The following is a 21,175-nucleotide window of genomic DNA, read 5'->3' as shown; positions in this document are numbered from 1 at the left end:
ACCCAGGCCAGGGCCAGCAGGACCGCCGCGGGGCCCCCAGAGCCAGAGAGAAGGGAGGCATGGGGGACAAAGAGCGCAGCCCCAGCCCAACCAGGAGAGCAGCCCCCCCACCGTGCTGGGAGTGCCCAACGCAGGGCCCCGCCCCAGAAGAGTGCCCACAGCCCCAGACGAGCACCTCATCACCACCCAGGAGTTTTGGGCATCCCCCCCCCAACCCCAGGTACGAGCTAGGACCCCCCAAGGGAGCCACCCACCCGGTCCACGGTTGGTCCAGGAAGGAGCAAGACAGAGGCCGGCCCAGGAGGAGGACACCCAGGGGAAGAGGGGGTCCACAAGAGGTGTTGTAAACATGGCCCGACCAGGCTCAGCCACAGTTGGAAATTTGGCGAGGCCCAGCACTCAGGGGCAAGGACCAGAACCAACACCACAGGGACCCGGACACCCCCCAGCACAGGTGTGATGTGATCCCCGGCTCTTAATCTTGCCAGAAAGCTCAGGGATCCCTCTCCCTGCGTGGAGTGAGGGCTGCCGGGCCCAGGAAGCCAGCACCCAGGGAACACGGCCGCCGTTGCTAAGGGCCCAGTGCCCCCTACCAGGGATGGGGTAGGGGACAGATGGTCCTAAGTCCCACCTTCCTTGTGAAATGCATGTGTGTGTGTTTGTGAGTCTATGTGTGCATGTATGTGTGTTTATGTTGGAATGTATATTTTGAGGAGTGAAGGGTGTGTGTACTAAGGGGTGCAGTTAAAATTGGTGGGTAGGGCACTGAGGGGACATCTCTTGATTACTAACAGTGATGTCCTATCACCCTCCCCACCAAAGGGGCCCTAAATGTCTACAGTGCACTTAAAATCGGCGGGTGGGGTCCTAAAAGGACATTTACTGCTTGCTGGCAGTGATGTCCAAGCAGCCCCCCTACCAAGGGCCCTACATGTCTAAGGTGCAAATAAAACCGAGAGGGGGGAGGGGCATTCCATACGGCAACCATGGGGGGTGAACCACTGCCAAGTAGCTCCTCCCCCCAAGGTGCAACGCAGGCTGACCCAACCCCCCCCCCCCCCCCCCCCCCCCTAGTAAGAGATTATTTGAGGAAGGGGGTAAGTCGGGGCCGTCTCCCAGCATAGGTCCCAGGTCCCTTCAGCCCAGGGGTCCCATCCCCCGAAGCGCCGACCTCCCAGGCCCCACACCACCCACCCCATCCAGAGAGAAAGGAGCCAGAAAGCGCCGCCCTCCTGGAGCAAGTCCAGGCCCCCTCCCTCATGCGTCGACCCTTGGAGAGCCCCAAGAGGGCCCCAAAAGGGTTGCCCGTCCCAGAGCCAGGGAAGGAGTGATCCCAGCCCCATGTGCAGATGAGCAGCCCATTTAGAAGGGCGGGGCCTGTCCACACACACCCAAATGTTACAAACGTACCTGTTGGCTTCAAAAAGGTTCACATGTCAACATGTACACAGTACAAATAATGTTCACGCATGCATACTTATGCATTCAAACCAACTAGTGTGAAATATTTAGTTCAATCTTGCAAAGTATTTGTGCAAAGCCAGAAAGCACCGCCCCCTTTCAATATATGCTAAGTCATTTCTAATCTACAAACATATTAGAAAGATCCAAATAATAGGGAACATAAACCTGTTTTCTTTCCTGTCCAATGACAGGTTTCATGCTGTCTTTCTCTATCCTGAGATCAGTCAACTCATTTATTCTCCCCTCTGTTGTACTCTTTGGATTTTGGGTACATGTGTCATTTTACACTATATTGGACCTCAAATTCTGATAGAATGAAGCCTTATTTGGCTAGAAGCCGTTTATTTCTTTGCTTGGATCAAACTGTTAGTGCAGCACAACGTCTGCAAACACTTCCTCATTCAAAACTCAGAGAGAGTACATCAGCCAGCCGAGCAGCCCTTCTTTGTCCTCTTCCGCGCATCCCCTCTGGAGCGCCCAAGGCAACGCCTCCTTCCGTCGCCGCGTTGCCTCCATGACAACCGCAGTCACAAAAGTCCGAAAGGAGGTCCGCGGAAGGCGGAAATACTGCTACGTAGTCCTCAGAACGTCTACGTTTGATAGTTTCAGCATTGTATAGTGTAAATGCAAAAATCGGATTTGGGTCACTTTTAAAAGATGATGTAAGCGGGTCGTCAAAAAAATCGGATATAGTCAGAAAATCGAATATGGGCATCAAGACCTGCAGTGTAAATGCAGCCTTAGATGCAGGAGCGTCTCTTTACAAGCCTTTATGGATCTGGTCTACCCAAAAACTTACAGCACCCGTACAGTACAACCCCTCGTACGATGGCTCAGTCTGATAAAATGAAAACATGAACAAAAGTAATGCCTGACAGTATTTACACACCAACACTCTAAATGACTGTAAAAATGCCCACAATGCTACAAAGCAATGCTTCAGTAAGGTATAAACTTAAAAGCCATTTAAAATCTTTTATGCTAGAGACTTTAAAGTGTATCTCTTTGTTGAGATGATAGTGTCAGAAATAAGCAATGGTATTTTAACTTCCTTTCTTCTTTAAAAAAAAGTGGTAAGAAAATGGAAGCAGGTTTCTTTTATTTCCTCTTTTATCAAATGTGTGTTGATAGTCCAGATAATGAAGAACAGTCCCTCAAAGTTTTACAACAAAAAAAACCAAATGCAGGGGCCGAAAAATGGTTGTTGGTTTTAAAAAAACAATTTAGAAATAACAGCAATGGAGTGAAGAGTTTATTTATTTTATTTTATGCAGTTTGTGGTACTTTTAAAGTATGACAAATACATCTAAATAAGGCTTCATTCTATCAGAATTTGTGGTTCAAATTTAGTGTAAAATATAGTGAAAATGTACCCAAAAACAGAAAGGAGCATTAATGAATTGACTGATCTCAGGATAGAGAGAGACAGCATGAAACTTTTCATTGGACGGATAAAAACAGGTTTATGTTCCCCATTATTCGGATATTTCTAATATGTTTGTGACTTGGCATGTATTGAAAGGAACCTTCTGCCTGTGTGAAGTCTCGCATGGCTGCGGGCTATCAATTGCCTTCTGCCACCATCACTCTGTGATGTTTTTATTGATGTGCGTTTCCCTTGCTCTCCATTTCCCTTTGAGATTTAGTTTTTCTATATTTGTAGCAGGTACAGGTCCAGCAGTTGACATCACTGTGAGCATTTTGCTTCTTCTGTGTCTGTTTATGGTTAAAAAACCAGCATGAGCAGACTCTTCGTCAAAGATGGAGTCCATATTTGCTTGTTGCATTTTTTTTAAGTTCATTGTGTTCCACTGAATTCCTTTCTTAAAATATGTATTCTTTCTGTGGTCCCTGATTGTTTCTCAGTAAAGCAAGGCGTCACACAATGCCCTTTCTTTTGAATTCTTCCTATTTTTCCCAGTAATTGTTTAGATTACCTTCAGGGACCAACATTTTTATTTTTATCAAAATGAATCAAACTAGTTTCCAAGATTTGAGAATTATTTATAGAAACATTGTGATTGTTGATGATATTTGCTTTTTAAAAACATAAACACTTGCAGTTTTGTTAACGTCTTTATCTGAGAGTATAATTATGTAAAAATAAGCAAACACCTTTAGCTGTAGCTACAAAAATCTGAAAATGTCTGTACTTTGTGCATTCCAACACTACATGTGCACAATTCTGCAGGTTAAACTTGATATGATGGAGTTAAATGAAAACAGAACAGAAGTTAACTAACACAACTTTACTTAGAACAATTTTACTGTACAGAGAGTAATTACAGGGTGGTATAAATAATTGCAGTGTGCATTATTTCATTGTAATGGCAGTACTGGGAATGCATAAGGCCTCTTTATTACTGTTTCAGAACAGAGCATCTAGCTGTGGTCTTTTTGTTCTTTGCTTCATAGACACTGGGATCTCTTACAAATAATCCTGTTTCAAAAATATCACAGTCTATGTATTAGGAAATTTTAAACATATCTTGGATCCACTATTCGGTTTATAGTTAGTTTCTATGCATCCATTCCAATATTTAAAGCTTAGTAGAGTATCATAGGGTTGAATTATATAAGTTTGCTTCCTCCTACTGCATTTCAAGCAATTAAGTAAACTCTTTTCACAACTTCATGTTTATTGGATTCGGTGTGCCATGAAATGTTTGTATAAATGGCTTTAATTCTCAAAGGTTTTATATATGTATACAAAATAGATCTACACTCACCGGCTACTTTATTAGGTATACCTTGCTATTATTGGATTGGTCCCCCTTTTGTCTTCACAACCATCTTAATCCTTGGTGTTTGGTCCACATTGACATGACAGCATAACACGGTTGCTGCAGATCTGTCGGCTGCATATCCAAGATGCCAATCTCCTGTTCCACCACAAACCAAAGGTTCTCTGTTGGATTGAGATCTGGTGACTGTGGATGTCATTTGAGTCCAGTGAACTCATTGTCATGTTCAAGAAACCATTCTGATGATTCCAGCTTTATGACATAGTGGCTTATCCTGCTAGAAGTAGACATCAGAAGATGGTACTGCGGTCAAAAAGGGATGGACATGGTCAGCAACATTCCTCACGTAGGCTGTGGCATTGTAACCATGCTCAATTGGTACTAATGGACTCAAAGTGTGCCAAGAAAATTTTCCCCCGCACCATTACACCACCGCCAGCAGCCTGAACCATTGAAACAAGGCGGGATGGATTTATGTTTTCATGTTGTTTGACGCCAAATTCTGATCCTACCATCCGAATGTGGCAGCAGAAATTAAGACTCATAAGACCAGACAACATTTTTTTCAATTGTCCAGTTTTAGTAAGTCTGTCTGAATTGTAGCCTCGGTTTCCTGTTCTTAGCTGACAGAAGCGGCACCCGATGTGGTCTTCTGCTCCTGTTGTTCATCTCCCTCCAGGTTGGACGTGTTGTGCATTCAGAGATGCTCTTCTGCAGACCTCGGTTGGAACCAGTGGTTCTTTGAGTTCCCATTGTCTTTCTATCAGCTGGAACCAGTCTGGTCATTCTCCTCTGACCTCTGGCATCAACAAGGCATTTCCACCCCCAAACTGCTACTCACTGGATATTTTCTCTTTTCCAGACAGTTCTCTCTACACCCTAGAGATGGTTGTGGGTGAAAATCCCAGTAGATCAGAAGTTTCTGAAATCCTCAGACCAGCCCGTCTGGCACCAACAACCACGTTCAAAGTCACTTCAATCACCTTTCTTCCCCACTCCCCATTTGAACTGCAGCAGATCGTCTTGACCATGTCTACTAAATCCATTGAAATATATGTTATCGAGCAATTTGACAGGTTTGCCTAACGAGACAATGAGTATATGCATCTCTTTTGTTTATCTTTTTTAGTAATTTTGTTATGGTTTTGTTCGCTCAAAGAAATGAATTCAAATCTCCAATTTTCAGGATTCTTCAGAACCTGTCATGGTTACAGAACAATAGAGACTCAGATGCTGAAACCCGGAAGAAGACACGGGGAAGCACAGGCGTAGGTAGCGAATGGATTTAATAATGAAGTAGCAATGAAGGCAGCAGGCTCCGGGGCATCCACAGCGAGGTGTAGGGATTCAGTTGCGTCACTGGTGGAGAAGCGACGGGGAAGGTGTCAGCTCTTGAAGGGGGGGGGAAACGGCAGAGGCTCGCAGCGTGACCAGGGGAAGGAGACTGAGAGAGGCTTCCAGAATGCATCAGGACAGGCGACCACTCGTGACTGAGAGGACCATCAGGGGCAACGGACTGGTGATGAATACTGGTCCAGGAACTCGTTAAATAGGCAGGTGGTGAAGATGAGTTGAGTGGTCGCAGCTGGGCTGAATCAGGGAACCAAGCGGTGAGGAGAGGGGGAGGAGTATGACAGAGGCACCATGACAGAACCAATACTTTTTATGTTGTTAAATTAACATAACATCTAAATTTACAATGCCATTTTATGTTGTTTTTTTGTATTTTTTTTTTCATTTATTTGGTTATCTCTATCTGTAATTATCCAATTTTGACCAGAAAATAAACATTAATTGTTAACAAAGCAGGTGCCCACAGTCCTGTTTTTTTATGTTGGCCAATTGATCTTTATTATTTCTTCAGTGGCTAAAAGAAAACTACATTGCTGTACATTTTAAGAAATAATTACTTTCTCAAAACATTTTTCTGAATTACCGTTTTTGGTCATAATTGTAACTCTTAAATCTACTACCAAATGACATTTCTTTCGATTTGGGGATGAACATCACAGATTCATATTAAACAATTCTGCACTTTTCCCTGCTGTCAACTGTCACTGTTTTTCTAGTAATGAGATTTCTGAAAAGGATAGTCTCTACTGCCATTATGGGACAATGTTGTTGTAAATTAAATATGCACACGCCATATTTTATGAAAAAATGAGTTTAATTGATCCCCCTAAAATCTGGTGTTTAAAAATACATTAATCCGTTCCCACAAGTACAGATTTGGCTAATCAGTACTACAGTACAGCCATTCACATTCCAAAGAGAAAGAATGAAGGTAAATTATTGAGTCTTAAAACAGACATTTCATGTGTAACCTTATTCCATCCACTTTGAGAGAATATGTGTCACTCCTTGTGCAGAACTGCAAAACAGTTTTATTAGGTTAGGTTAGGACTGGCTTCAGTTTTTGGGAGTCAGTAATTTATGACACATTTGACATCCAGTCAGTGAAAAAATGAGGAAGATTGCATTCACTGTCATGCAATTTCAACAGGGTGGTTAAAGTGATTTTTCCTTTGCTTCCTGCAATGCTGAATGGGAAAAGGATCCATTAATATCTACACTTTTTCTGTATTTTTGACAAAAGATTGAGTTGATTCAAACAATACTGATAAACTTTTTTCTACAGGGAGTTTTAGAGAGAATATGTGTTAAATTGGAGGCGATGATGTGTAGCATTTGGAACTAGGACAGGGTGCTAAAAAGATGCTTTCAAAGCCAGATAGGTAAGAAAAAACATGCTGTATTACTTGGAAAATACAGGTCAGGAAACAGAGGTGTGAAACTAACAATTCAATTCAATTTTTTTCACACCAAGATTGGAAAATAAATGATAACGCTTTACTGAGGAAACAATTTACAGCAATTTTCAGTATCAAGGTCCTAGAAGAAATCCAGTTTGTGCAACAAAAATTGCACCACAGCTTTTAAGCATATTGGGGCATTAAAAATATGTATGAAAATGACAAACGGAAAGTCACAGGCATCTCCATTAATCTATCCGTCCATTAGCAGCACCTGCTTATCCTTTTAGAGCATCCCGGGGGACCGCAGGCGATACCAGCTGACACTGGCCGAGCGCGTGGCTGTCACACGCAGTTCCCATTCACAGCAGAGGTGTCACTCAACTTAACCTGCATGTGTGACAAGGAACCGTTAACAAAAACAGTCACTTGTAATTTGCTTAATTTCTGATGAAACTGTGCAAAACCCCAACAGACCTGGGAAAGAAAGTGAGCTCAGCACTGCCACTTGGCACACAACCTATTTCATTGGCCACAAACCACAGCGGTCTGCAGCTTTCTCAGCTGATCTTTTATGGAGGCTTTGTTTTAGAATTTGCCCATTTAAACCTAGTGGTTTAGGAAAACAAATCTTCATTACATGAACCTTTTTTGTGACACACATAAAAGTAAGAAGGCACCCACAGTGAACCGCAGCAACCACCATCCAGGACAGATGCAGCTGACTCAAGCCCCGCCCCTCCCAGAAGAGTGTTTCTCCCATATAAACGTAAACACAGCATAAACAATCTCAGACTCCCATAGGATCCTGAATAGTGAAAATAATTGGAGTTTGCTCCGCCAACTTCAAAATCCTCCCAGAAATGGTTGTATGGCCAGAACAAAGCAAAGTTAGTGTTTATTTTTCATTTTCAGTACAGTTGTCGCAATCCCAAAAGTTAATTTTATATCCAACATTGGCTAATTGTTGTGGGTGATCACATCACTAATGTGAGCAGCAAAAAAAAAATGAGAGCAGATAACCAGGATTACAGCTGGACTACAGATGCCATTGTCAGGGTTAGTGTGAGGCAAGTCCAGTAGTATTATGAATTGTTTTAGTCAAATATTTGTTTGTGTGTAATTTGTGCGTATGTTTTCTGCAAAAAGGTACCAAGTAAGGCACCCACAAATGCTATGCATATTAAAAATTATATCTTTTTTGCAATTAAAGTTTCTTCGAGTATGGAGTTTTGAAAATAATGATTTGATGAGATGTTTGAATTTTTATGTTATTTCAAAGTATAATAGTATTTTTTGTTGGTTTTAGAACAGAGTTTTATTTTATATTATGTGGTTTTGCACTCAATTAGCAAATCGATAATCTTAGATATTGGAATGTCAAATCTAGCTGTTGTAAATCACTGGAAAAAAAACTACTGTAATACATTAGTACTAACAAGTACTTTTCTGGTAGTTGCCAGATGCTTTTAGTCCTCATGTTTGAGGATGGTTGTTACAGTTAAACAATACACAAAAAGTATTCTTAGAGGGGTCACTATGACACTGCAAGTACTTTCTGCTCCATGTTTGGAGGAGATGAGAACCATTAGAGGTGCAAAATAAAAATAATAAAGCTATTACAAGTTAATTTTGATGAATATTAATATTAGTTGTAATAATATAGCTTTTAAACATATATGTTACTTCTTGGATTAGTAAACCAGTTTGTGGTGTGAATGTGTTTCCATTTCACAATTGGTTTTCTTTGGGACTTTTTAAAAATGTTATCCTATGTTGATGCACGTTGTCTTCAAAGCATTTGGGAAATAGAAACTGAAGGCAGTGACCAAACTGGCAGAAAACTGCACTTCCACTTCCAATCATGCTGGAACACACAGATCCCTGGAAAAGGAGACTGAGTGAGAAGGCCAAACAACCCAATGTTATGCAGATAATCACTGTTGTCATCCACCTGTTATCCTTTACGAGAAAGCTGTTCATATGAAACAAACTTTAAATCATACGCCACTCACCTTCCAATTTCCTTCCATGTTTTAAGGGGGAAAAAAAATCACTATAAACCTCTTAATTATGGCATTTTTAAGGGTCCTTGGCTTTTTCCACCATTCAGATATGTGGCCCCTTCAGCTTAGAAACAATGACTAACAGCCTTACTTCAGAAAAGGTTAACAAGTGGATGACTCAGTGCTTTAGGAAGGATTGTTAACACTATCTTGTCAGACTTTTACTAGACTTATTTGCGTCTTTCAGAGATGGAAAGTCTAAGAAAGCTCATTTTCCAGCAAACTCACTCCCCTTTGTTTTTTCCATTTCCCTTTCCAAGTGTAATGCTAATAATGATAAATAATATTAAAAATAACAGATTTGCCACTATCCCTGTCATTTTAATGTGTCATACATTTAAGGGGCATGATGGGAAAGCAATTTAGCCATCCAAACAAATAGCAGGGAACAAAAGCATCCACTGAACTTTTTTTGTTGTTGTTGTCTTTTACTTCATAGTTGCCAAATTGCTGCCAACAATGTCAGATTTGCCTCCAATGCCTGGAGTGATATTTAACAAGCTGCACAACAAGCAACTAAATCTCAGGTTTTAAGACTTTGACAGTGGGTATATGCATAAACATCCTTTACAAGAAAACACGTCTTTTAACCAGTTTCATTTAAGTTAACTTAATAATAACAGCATCATTAAAAATATAGTAATATTTAAAGATCTTCAAGATATATGTTACTCAGATAGAGTTTTAAATTGGTGAGCTTGTTGGTTAGATAGAGTTTTGGTAAATTTACTTTTTTCAAATCTAATATTTAATGCATAGTGTAGATATTTAGCTAAAAGAAAAAATAAACATGAATTAACTTCTCTCCTCTCTCTGTCTCCAGTTGCTCTATCAGCTATTTGTTAAAAACAATATTTGTTCTCCACATCAGGCTTGTTCATACTAATAAATCCATAAAAGGTTTCTTTTAGTCCTTAAAAAAAGAAAAAGAAACAAAGTAGGGTAAGAAAGCGCATTCCTTATAGCATGAGGGCAGTAATCATTTAAGCTCTTCCTCTAATGTACAGAGAGGGCTAAAGTGACCTGAATGTGTATGATAAAAACGCTAATCCTGGTTTCATGTGCATCATTGGTAAACGGGGCATTTGTAATTCACAGCCAGTGGTTTTTTTTCATGGGAGATAATGTGAGCATCGTGATGTGTTTCGACGTCAGACAGCAACTGATTCGTGCGGATCTTTAGAGGCATCAATCAACATTTTTAGCTGAATGCCAATACAGACCGTTGAAAAATCCCACACTTTGATCACCAATAATGATTTAACACTCCTTTTAAAGTCCATTTTTATGGCTGGTGTGCACACTGGTCAGGTGCAAACCAATGTTTAGGAGTTGCATAAGGACCAATACCAACATTAACAAATGGTGCAATTCCACTAAAAACCACAGGAGGCAGGTTGTAGAAGGGACAATATCTTTTTCTGTTTACTATTATGTTAAAAAGTCTGATTTTACATCAGAAATGAATGTATTTACATTAATATTTCAGAAAGTTTTACTATTTACATTGCTTTTGTTTCTTAATCATGACAACTGTGAGTGTTGTGTTCCTGTGTTTGTGAGGAAGTTTGAATTTAAACTGAAAACAGTCTGTCATTTTAGTTTTAGTAAAGCTCATGATGACATATTTAGGGGCATGGATGTTGATTAACAGATGGATGGTCTCAACAGAACTTTACTTTGCCCCAGTCAATCGTTTAAGAAGAAGTTATGCTCCTCCTACACTGATAAGGTAGGATTTGATTGACATTCTGTTAAACTTCTTGCATTCTTTTTGTCCTGAACTTTTGGTGAGGTAATACATTACTAATCTAGTGTTCTCCATGTGTTAAATCAAAATGTCAAAAAATAAAACTTTTTTGGTGAGTCTGGAAATTGATAGCAAAAAAACAAGTAAGGTCTAATGAAGATGTATTTTACTAGGAATCAGTTTAGAAGAGCAAAACTAAAAATATCTGTTGACTAAAAAATATATAGTTTTTTCATTTTTACATCTTGTATGCTTCCTAGATAGAATATTAAGTGAATGTACACTTACTCAATAGGTGTGATCACTACTGCAGGCTTGGGGAGGTAACTGGGATTTGGGATACATGTGGACTTTTTTCATGTGACTTCTCCGTCAGATCGATTATCAATGTAATTATTCAGACAGAAAGAGTTTCAGGGACACAAAGACATAGGTGTTCAGAAAGGAAGAACCCTTTTGACTTTGGGGAGAATGCCAAGCTTAAAAAACAAGCATAAAATCTGATAAAAATTAGATTGATCCAAACACACCTTTTCACCAAACTATCACCAAACCAAGCTAAATAAAGACTAATTTCACAACTATTCTGAGGTCAGCTCCCATTATGTATCCTCTTTGATGTTTAGGTTTTGTGTGTTTTGACCACAGGAATGAAGAGTTTCAACTAAAAAGCTTTTTTTTTTGTTTTCATCAGACTCAACTCTAAGCAGTAGGGCCCATTGCCTCTCATGTATCAACAGAAGACTTGTCCTGACGTCTTGTTTTTTTTTTTTTTCCTGCCTTGTCTTGGGGACTATGATGGTGCTTCTATGCTTTGATTTGAGACAAAATAGGTTTTCTCCTGCCAAACCTGTTTGTTCAGTCTGCTTTTTGACAATTTTCCATCACAAGGCTCGCTGGCCTGTCTAAAAGACCAAAAGAGCAATCCAAGACAAAGGTTTACATCAGACTTTGTGCTACAAAACTCCAAAAGCCAGTATGGTTTGTATTGGTTTTGTTTAAATTATTCTATAAAAAGTAAAAATGAAGACATTAAGAGAAACTTTGGGGGTTCAGGCAACCCAGTTTCCTCAATTGTATTAATATCCCGGTTTCTTAAACAGCAAAAACAGTTGAACTTGAGTTATATTTACAACTTCATCAGAACGGATCATCAATTACAATGGGCCTGTAAAGTCTGTTTGTACTGTTGTGTAGAAGTGATCACTATGTTTTAACTAATGTATTTATTGACAATGTTATACAGCTTTGTTGAACTGGTTATAAGACGTCACATTAAACAGAGACGTCTGCGGACAGAGACCGTGTTTAAATACCAATGTCTAGCACAAACTGTCAAAGCTGCTTTTTTACCACTTTTGCTGTGCAGCATTTAATTCTAATACTGCCAAAGCATGCTAGTTTTTTCTGTTTGGATAAAGAGACTTTAGCTATCCTACCTTATGATGACATACATGACCAGGAAATTTCCAACGAGGCCAATCACGCAGACAATCATGTAGACGACCACTATGGTGACTTTGACCCCAGTTGGCAGCAGGGCGTCCGTCTCATTGTAATCGTTGCTGAAGTTGTTATGGAAAAGAGAGACATTGAAGAGCGGGATCCCCTCCAACAGGAAGTCCTCTGGGAACTCCATCGCTGACCAAAATGAAGAATTTTCCCCTGAGGAGACATTAATGAAAAATATATTGGTAAACAGAGGGAACTGAAATTGCATAAAGTACCAAGATTGACATATTCAGTAGATCCTGCTAGTTTGTGCTGTGTTCATAGGTCCCACACTGGTAACTGTGGAATAGGAAATTGATTAACAGTCTCTCAGCTTTGGGGCTTGTCTTCTGACTCCAGCTTTTCCTGTCACGTGTCTGTTCTAAGCACCTATATTCTGTTCACAAGTTCAGTGAAAACCAGGAAGTACAGATTCTTGCAGTTCCTCAAAACACAGTTTGAGGCTGGTATTTAAAGGGAGGAATTTCCCATTGACTCCCATGTTTAAAAAATCAGATTTTAAACCAAAAGTCAAGATATGCTGAGCCTAATGTACCCTTTTTTTTTTAGAGAAAACATTTTTTTTCTTATGCAAGACAAATTTATTTTAATAGAGTCCAGATGTAAGTATTATTAGGGGGTTTGACTTTTTGATTGGCAGGTAGGTAGACCTAATGCTGCACTTCAGACTGGACATGATTCTTTAAATTTGCATCTGCTGCCTTTACTGCTTTGTGCCTCCATTCGTTGTTGCATCAAGGAAAACAGAGATGATGTTGAGCTAGTAACTTGGCTTTATGTGTTTTGGAGAGCTTTACAGAGGCACCAGCAAGCAGGTCGCCATGTCTGGGTTCACCATGTCCTTCATAGTCTCTCCCGGTGCACTTCACTCCTGCAGTGAGTGCTGCTTCTGGGTTACTGTCGTTTAAACGTTATTTCTGTCTGTCTGTGGTTCAGTTTGAGCATTAACCCGAGAGGGGGAAAAAATAAATAAAACTGGGGGATCTTTTTATTTTTGTCTTGATGAAAACAAGATAAACACCATAAGCCCGTTAGAGCTGAAGCGATCGCGGCCGCTATGACATCACCTGCTCTTCATCTGACAGCCAAGTCTGAACATACCACTGCTCAGGATCTGACTGCCGGAACCAAAGCAGCAATTCTAATCCTCTGCTCACTTGTTAGCTACGCTGAGTTGCTGGAGGCTTGGTGTAGGGACTTTTTTGGAGCGACGTTGCAGGAGGTTGTGCAAAGGCGGGGCAGATCGCCAGCATGTTAAAGAGTCCATGGAGTTGGAGCCGCCCAGGATCCGACCGGACCGTGGGTGCCATTGTAGCCGGTCCAGGGTGCATCTCGCCTCGCCGAACAGTAACCGGGACAACCTCCGGCAACCTTGCGGCCCCAGTGAGTTAAGAAAGTGGATGGAAGTTCAGGACAAAAATCCTCACATAGAGCACCAATTTTGGATTTATTTTTCTACCCTTTGATCGAGTCACTGAAAACGCCACAAGCCTAAAGCTGAGTCCCTGATTGGTTGACGCAACTGCACCCGAAGCCCAAAAAACAGGACCTCAGATCTCATATGTACATTGATATGACATTGAAGCCTGGCGTGCAAATCGCGTCCGGTGTAAATGCAGCTTAATGGAGCTTCAATTTTTTCCTACTTAATTGCCTACTTAGAATGTTGCTGAAGTGGGTGGAGTAAACGCCGATCAATGTGCCCACCACCCTATGCGTAGAACCTTAGTCTGACATCCCCATTAACCCAGTCTCTGTTCTGAGCTCAAACCCCTTTTATGGTAAGTATTCATTAATCTTAGAACCTATGCCATTTTTGTCACAGTAATTAGTATTCATATGTGGTATTTGTCAACCGCAGCCCTGGTCATTATGAGGTTTTCTGACAGTGTACTTGGTAGCAGAAGTTTACGACATGAGCAGGATGATTACAGAAATTAGAGAAAGGGAGGTAAACACTAAGTCTAGCCCAACTTTAAATTCAATAACATCAATTTTTAACGTAAAATTTATAATAACCACAAATTGACTGAAATAAAATGATTTATGACCTGCAAACTCCAAACAAAACTGGAAAAAAAAATAGTCCAAGTCTTTCGTATTTCTTCATGTAAAAAGAAAAAAGAAAAATTGGAAGTGTCACTACAGCACGTTTTTCACCCTGTACATATTTTGGGATCATTCAGCATCATGTAGCTGATCCAAGTATACTTTTAGATATCAAGAAGATCACACCGTCATGAAAAAAATAAATCCTAAACAACCCGATTGAACAAAAGCAACAACTTGCACTCATAGATAAAGACAAATCTACAAATTGGTCAAAAGTATACATTAAATTCATTTGAAAAGAATTATGGGTAGTGGTTTTGAAAATAAAGTTAAATCTTTTACCAGCTGTATAGTCTAAAGCAGTGTTTTTCAACCAGTGCCATGGGAAATTATCCATTTTCACTGGTCTAAAAACATTTCCCATCTCCAGGATATCAGCTCTTTGTTCATCCAAACAGGCCCTGATAAAACACTGAGTAGTTAGGAATATGAAAGATCATAAAATACTTTTTTCTTTGTGTCTATTTGATTCTATTAACGACACTTTGATAAGAATGACGGTACCGATTTAGCCGTAGCTTCAGACGTTTTCGGAAAAGTCCCGTCCCTTCAACTGTCACTGCCAATCATTCTTGAAGGCTTAATTATACGTCATCAGTCTGACCAATCAGCAGTGGTTAAAGTCTTCACTTCCTTGTTCTGATTCTGCTCATAAAGTCTCTCAGTTCCAACAAAAATACCAGCTAAAGCTCGTCTTTCCACAGAATCTGGTGTCAGACTATGGTAAAAGTGAACATAATAATTAAGCTCAAAGAAGCGAGTCTGTCTGCCATTGGAGGCAGTTTTCACACTACATCTCCCATGATGCATTGGGTTAAAGTGACAGCATCTCTGCGTAAAATGAGTCTTCCCTGTTAAACGTCTTAAACCACAACAAACACACATCAAACAGTTTTTAAATCTTCTTGATGAAATCAGAAGCCAACAGTTTAGTTCTCCTTCAAGGTTTGTGTTTATTAACAGCCAAACATCCCCGAGTTTGGTCCAAGTCATCTTTCTTTCTAACTGAAACACTTTTCTAATAAAGTCTGGATTATTTCATATGTTAAATTTAAGAAGTAATAACAACATTAATAAAACAGGATTAAGGTGAAGTGGCCAACAGACACAATGAAACTAAATCGAAACAATTTAATCATCTAAAAAGAAATAAAACATTTTCGTTAAAGTTTTCAAAGACTTCATCTTTGATTAAGACAAAAGAAAAAAAACTAATAAAACTTCAACATGTTTCACTTTTTGTGTAGCTACAGAAAACATAAATACAATGTTAGTTTTTTTGTTTAAAATGTATCAAACATTGTGTCATCATATAATTGTTCAAAAATTACAGTTGCCTTTGCAACAACATTGAAATGAATATAAAAAAATGATCACTTTTTAGAAATAATATTTTTGATTTTTGTGAGGTTACATAAAATTGCATGTTAATAAACTGAAGTGTAAAACAACTACCAGGGTTATCATTACGGTGGCGCAGTGGTTAGCGCTCTTGCCTCACAACAAGAAGGGCCCCGGTTCAAGTCCCCGGCTCGGGGACCCGAAACAGAACATCAATGGGGGACCTTTCTGTGTGGAGTTTGCATGTTCTCCCCGTGCATGCACGGGTTCTCTCCAGGATCCCCAGCATGCTTCATAGGTCAATTGGCAACTCTAAATTGTCCATAGGTGTGAGAGTGAATGGGTGTGTGATTCTGGACCTGTCCAGGGCATCCCCTGCCTTCAACCACAAGTGGCCAGGATAGGCTCCGGCAGCCCCATGAAGAAAAACAGAATAGAAAATGATGAATGAAAAATTCTTATTGAAAAGTAATTTAACTTTTATTACATCTTTTAGAAAAAACATTTTTTTCTGCCAGAGTTATTACAAAAATGCACGTGAGATTGCAGACGGACTGTTCATCAATACAGACTTTAGAGTTTCTCCTTTTTTTAATTTTTGAATGCTGGTGTGAACCAGGATTTTTGTCAAGGATAAAGTGTGCCTTGGCTCAAAAAAGGTTGAAAAACCCTGTTGTACAGGTTATGATCTTTGCTGATCATGTAAACCCCTCCCAGATGGACTGTTGGTGTCAGCTGGCTGCCTCTCTGGAGGGTATGTAATCACAATGAAAAACTGATCGTCCAAAACCTTTTTGCCACACAAAGATCACAAAGGCTAGAGGCCAGAACAAGGACGCCATAAAGTCTGCCCATGATGAGGTAATTACGTTCTACCAGCCGAATATCAATGGGAATGAAACAAGTCAATATCCAAATCGTGTCACCTTCTGACAATCCAGCTAGCTATGTTTTTTATTTTGTCTTTTCTGAAAAGTGTATGGTTAATGAATGACATGCAATACAGCACCTTACACATGGTTTTTCAGTGAGACTGAACCGTCTCTTATTTAGACATGTACCTCCCAGTAACGTCAGCTACTGCCACAAGGAGAATCGAATACTGTGGGAGAGATTGCTCCTCCACTGCAACACCCCTACATGCAGGCTGCAGCAGCAATAAATCAAAAGATTGCTGCGAACCCCAGGATCCGCCATCTCTCTACCTAATCATGAATATTCAAATAAAAACTACAGAGAAACTGCTGTGCTGCAGAATTTCCCAAGAGTTGGAGCCCGGATTAATATACATGCAAGATCAAATATCTTCTTTGTCTTTTCCCCTATTCTTCTCAACCTTCCTTAACTTTTCTTTCACATCTACCTATATTTGTTTTCACTTATTTTACACCCAAATCATTTATTTAGTCTCACTGTTGTCCAGATTTGATCTGTGTTGTGCATGTGTTTCTGTGTAATGTAGCTGTAGGGGTTTAAATAAAAGCTTTAAGTACGTATCCATGTAAGGTCTACAGAGCCATGCTAGGTGGGCTGCTTAAAAGGCACAAACTATTTGACTGATGCTTTTGTAGAACTTTTAAATGGACCCAACACAAACCAATGAGTCAAATCAATTTTCCTCTCTTGTAGGTCCCTGGTTATAATCAGTAATATACCACTGAGTGTAAATGTGGGCGTGAAAAAGCAAAAGCTATAGTTGAATGAAAAATCATTTAAGGTAAACTAAACAAGCAAATCTGTACATTTTACTTTTTTACTGTGAAACTAAAGAATTACAAAATAGTTCACAAAGGTTTAATCCTGGTGTTAAATACATTGTCTAAGGTTTAATAAACGATGAGTGGCTTCGTCCTCTTTACGTGGCTGGTCGAAAACTGTCTTGAACTCTTCAATAAATCTAATAAATGATAAGTGGGAGATGGGATTACCTGTTAAATATGCCTGTGCCCACTGCATAGCTTTATGTCTGAGAGAATTGACAATTAGGGTTATTTTGCTGTGGTCGGACTGGTAGAATCTGGGAGCTTGTTGAAATATTAACTGGCATTGTAATAAAAAAACGCTACAGTGTTCAACTACCCCATGGAAGGGCTCTGGCCGCAGGCGGAAGTTTCTCCGTTGACGATGCGGAAGTGGTGGCAGCCACATTGACTGAAGGTGGAAGTGAAGCGGTACTCAAGGGAGTAGGTGTCACATGGCTAGTTAAGTCCATCAAAGCCTGGGAAATACTGTCAATACGACGAAACAGATCTTGTTGAACAGATGCCATCTGAGATAGGGCCAGGAATCGCCTTCCTGGGAAATGGCGAAACGTAAATCTTCCGGGTCAGCTGGGTCTTGAGTATGGCCAGTTCGTTCTGTCATGACTGACAATGACAAGAACAGATCCAACGCTGAAACCCGGAAAGACCACGCACAAGGTTTTGGCAGAGAGTAAGAGTTTTATTGCACGTGGATGTTGGCGAGGAGATCCGTAGAGACAAACACTGGAGGAGTTTGCGACGAGGAGAGAACCAGACGGTAAATATTCCTCTTGCTTGCTGTGGGATCTTTGTGGCGAGGCGAATGAGGATGAAGTGGGCAGGCGGTGTACCATGGCGTAGAGAAGTGGCTTGGCTGGAGGTCTTGACATCGAGATGGTATGTCCGTCTACCGGCCAGCCAGCTGCCCGAATGCCGGCATGACAAGCAAAAGAGCTCTGCGGCGGAGCTAGTAGCAGGAGCTATCGTATGGCAAAGCAGCCTAGGTATCATAAATGTTATAATATTTTCTTATATTCATTGTGACAATAATAAAGGGATCATTCTTGTTTTTCTTTTTCCTTTCTTGAACGAATGTGGGTCACAGAGACACGGAAGTTACAGCTGAAAGCAGCTTTTGCGGCCGGACGGAGACCATTTCCGTGTTTATGAAAGACTAATTACACAAATTACTTATTTAGTTCACACAAATGTATTATTTCGTTCACACGAATTAATCATTTCGAGGGAACAAAATAGTATTTCAGGGGAACGGAATATTATCTTGTGGGAACGGAATATTATTTTTTCGTGCAAACAAGATATTAATTTGTGGGAACAATATGTTAATATGTGGGAATGAGATATATTTTAGTTTTTTAATGTCAGCACACGCGCTCCGTAAAGAAATACTCACTCCCACAGCAGTATCTTGTTATGGAGAAACGTGAAAAAATAAAACAAAATGTAACAAACCAACCCTCTTATCTTCATGTCAGTGACTCTAGACTGCTATTGCTGTCAGTTTGCCATTTCTGAGTACCTGAACTCATTGACATCAGAGTCTTTGTGAACATTGTCATTCACAGCTTGGTTCAGCAGTTCACCACTGAATTAAAAAAAGAGGTACTGACAGACATCTTCAACACCTCCCTGATGCAGGCAGTGGTCCCCACCTGCCTGAAAACCGCCACCATCATTCCAATACCCAAATCATCCACAGTGACAAGTCTGAATGACTATCGGCCGGTTGCCCTGACACCGATAGTCATGAAATGTTTCGAAAAACTGGTCATGACCCGCATCACAGAATCCATCGACATCACCAAGGACCTGCACCAATATGCATACAGGTCAAACCGATCCACAGAGGACGCCATCTCCTCTGTGGTCCACACAACCCTCACCCACCTAGAGAACAAGAACGCGTACGTTCGACTGCTCTTCGTGGACTTCACATCAGCTTTTAACACCATCATCCCGCATACCCTCACCCAGAAACTACACACACTTGGACTGAACCCCACTCTGTGCAACTGGGTCTTGGACTTCCTGACAGACAGACCGCAGTCTGTAAAAATCCGCAACGTCTCCTCCTCCCCGATCACCCTCAGCACGGGCTCCCCCCAGGGCTGTGTGCTGAGCCCCCTCCTGTTCACCCTGCTCACGCACGACTGCACAGCGAGTCACCCCAGCTGTCTGATCGTGAAGTTTGCGGATGACACAGCTGTGGTTGGACGCATCTCCAACAACGATGAGTCCGACTACAGGCAGGAGGTGGAACATCTGGAGAGCTGGTGCAGAGACAACAACCTCTGCATCAATGGGAAGAAGACCAAGGACATGATCGTGGATTTTAGGAAGGACAGATGCCCCCCTCCCCCCATTCACATCGGAGGGGACGCGGTGGAAGTGGTTTCCAGCTTCAAGTATCTGGGTGTGCACATCTCCAGCGACCTCACCTGGAGCACCAGCACCTCCTGCCTGGTCAAGAAGGCACACCAGCGCCTTTATTTCCTGAGGAGGCTCAAGCGAGCTGGGATGGGGATCCCAGTCCTGACCTCCTTCTACAGGTGTGTGGTGGAGAGCGTCATGACCTCCTGCATCACGGTGTGGCACGGCAGCTGCTCTGCGGCAGAGAGGAAAGCTCTGCAACGAGTGACCAAAGCTGCACAGAGGACTGTGGGCTGCAGCCTGCCGTCCACCACTGACATCTATACGACCAGATGCAGGAAACGGGCCTCTCGCATCCTGAAAGACCCCACCCACCCCTCACACCCTCTGTTCTCCCTGCTCCCCTCAGGCAGGAGGCTGAGGAGCATAAAGAGCAGGACCACCAGACTGAGGAACAGTTTCTTTCCTGAAGCAGTCAGACTGCTTAACTCCGGTTGATCACTGCACCCCCCCCCCCCTCTATGGACAACAAGCTAATTCCCAAGTGCAATATCACAGGGCTGTGCAATACTTAACATAAAATACTGTGCAATTTGAAAAATACTTCTGTGCAATACTCATCAGGAACCACACCATAACAGACTGATATTTTACTGACATTATTATTGATATATATTATTTATGTCTGAATGTAAACGGATGGCCCGGGACCAGAGAGCCTAATTTCGTTTTATCATGATAAAATGACAATAAAGTTTCCTGATTCCTGATTGTTGTTGTTTTGGCATCCTCTGCTCCCTAAAATAACATGTTAAAAATGTTTGCTTTAACTGCTTTAAATCCGGATTTTGCAGATGCCTATCTATAACTAGCTGCGTTTACATGGAAAAAAGTAATCGCAAAGAATGCCTGATCGGAAGAAAAATGCATCATGTAAACACGTCGTTCAGAATAGTCTGCCCCATCAGACTCGTTCGGATCAAAATTTATTTCCGATCGAGATAGGTGGGTTATGCCGATTTTTTTATGCACGTAAACGGTTCATTCCGATCGTGTGTCACTGCTGCTCTGGTTTACATCACGCATAGATGGTGCGAAAGCTTTGGAGTGCATACGGGACCGACTGGCTGCTCAGCAAGAGTGAACTGTGTCTGTGAGCAGAGCAGCCGGAGTGATAGCTTTGTGTTGGCGGACGGGGGGGTGGTGCTTTGGTTCGTGTGCGCTCCAAGGGGGGGAGGCCTCCATCCCACCGTTCTGGGTTTGTTACGAACTACCAGAACCATGCTTTTGGGGGAGAGCT

The 21,175-nt window shown here is 41.3% G+C and overlaps 1 protein-coding gene across 1 annotated transcript in view; it reads right to left on the bottom strand.

The window, feature by feature from the left end:
- The window catches only part of oprl1 (opiate receptor-like 1), a 131,180-nt gene that overhangs the window by 105,824 nt on the left and 4,181 nt on the right, over window positions 1-21,175 (bottom strand). The window contains exon 2 of the mRNA XM_023956981.2: window positions 12,217-12,442. Within this exon, the coding sequence (XP_023812749.1) occupies window positions 12,217-12,416 (200 nt within the window). The 5' untranslated portion in view covers window positions 12,417-12,442. The remainder of the gene's footprint in view (window positions 1-12,216; window positions 12,443-21,175) is intronic.

The sequence above is a fragment of the Oryzias latipes genome, chromosome 7 (assembly GCF_053564925.1).
Source record: "Oryzias latipes strain Hd-rR chromosome 7, Olatipes_Hd-rR_3.1".
Taxonomy (NCBI): Eukaryota; Metazoa; Chordata; class Actinopteri; order Beloniformes; family Adrianichthyidae; genus Oryzias; species Oryzias latipes.
This window is presented reverse-complemented; position numbering and strand designations above follow the sequence as displayed.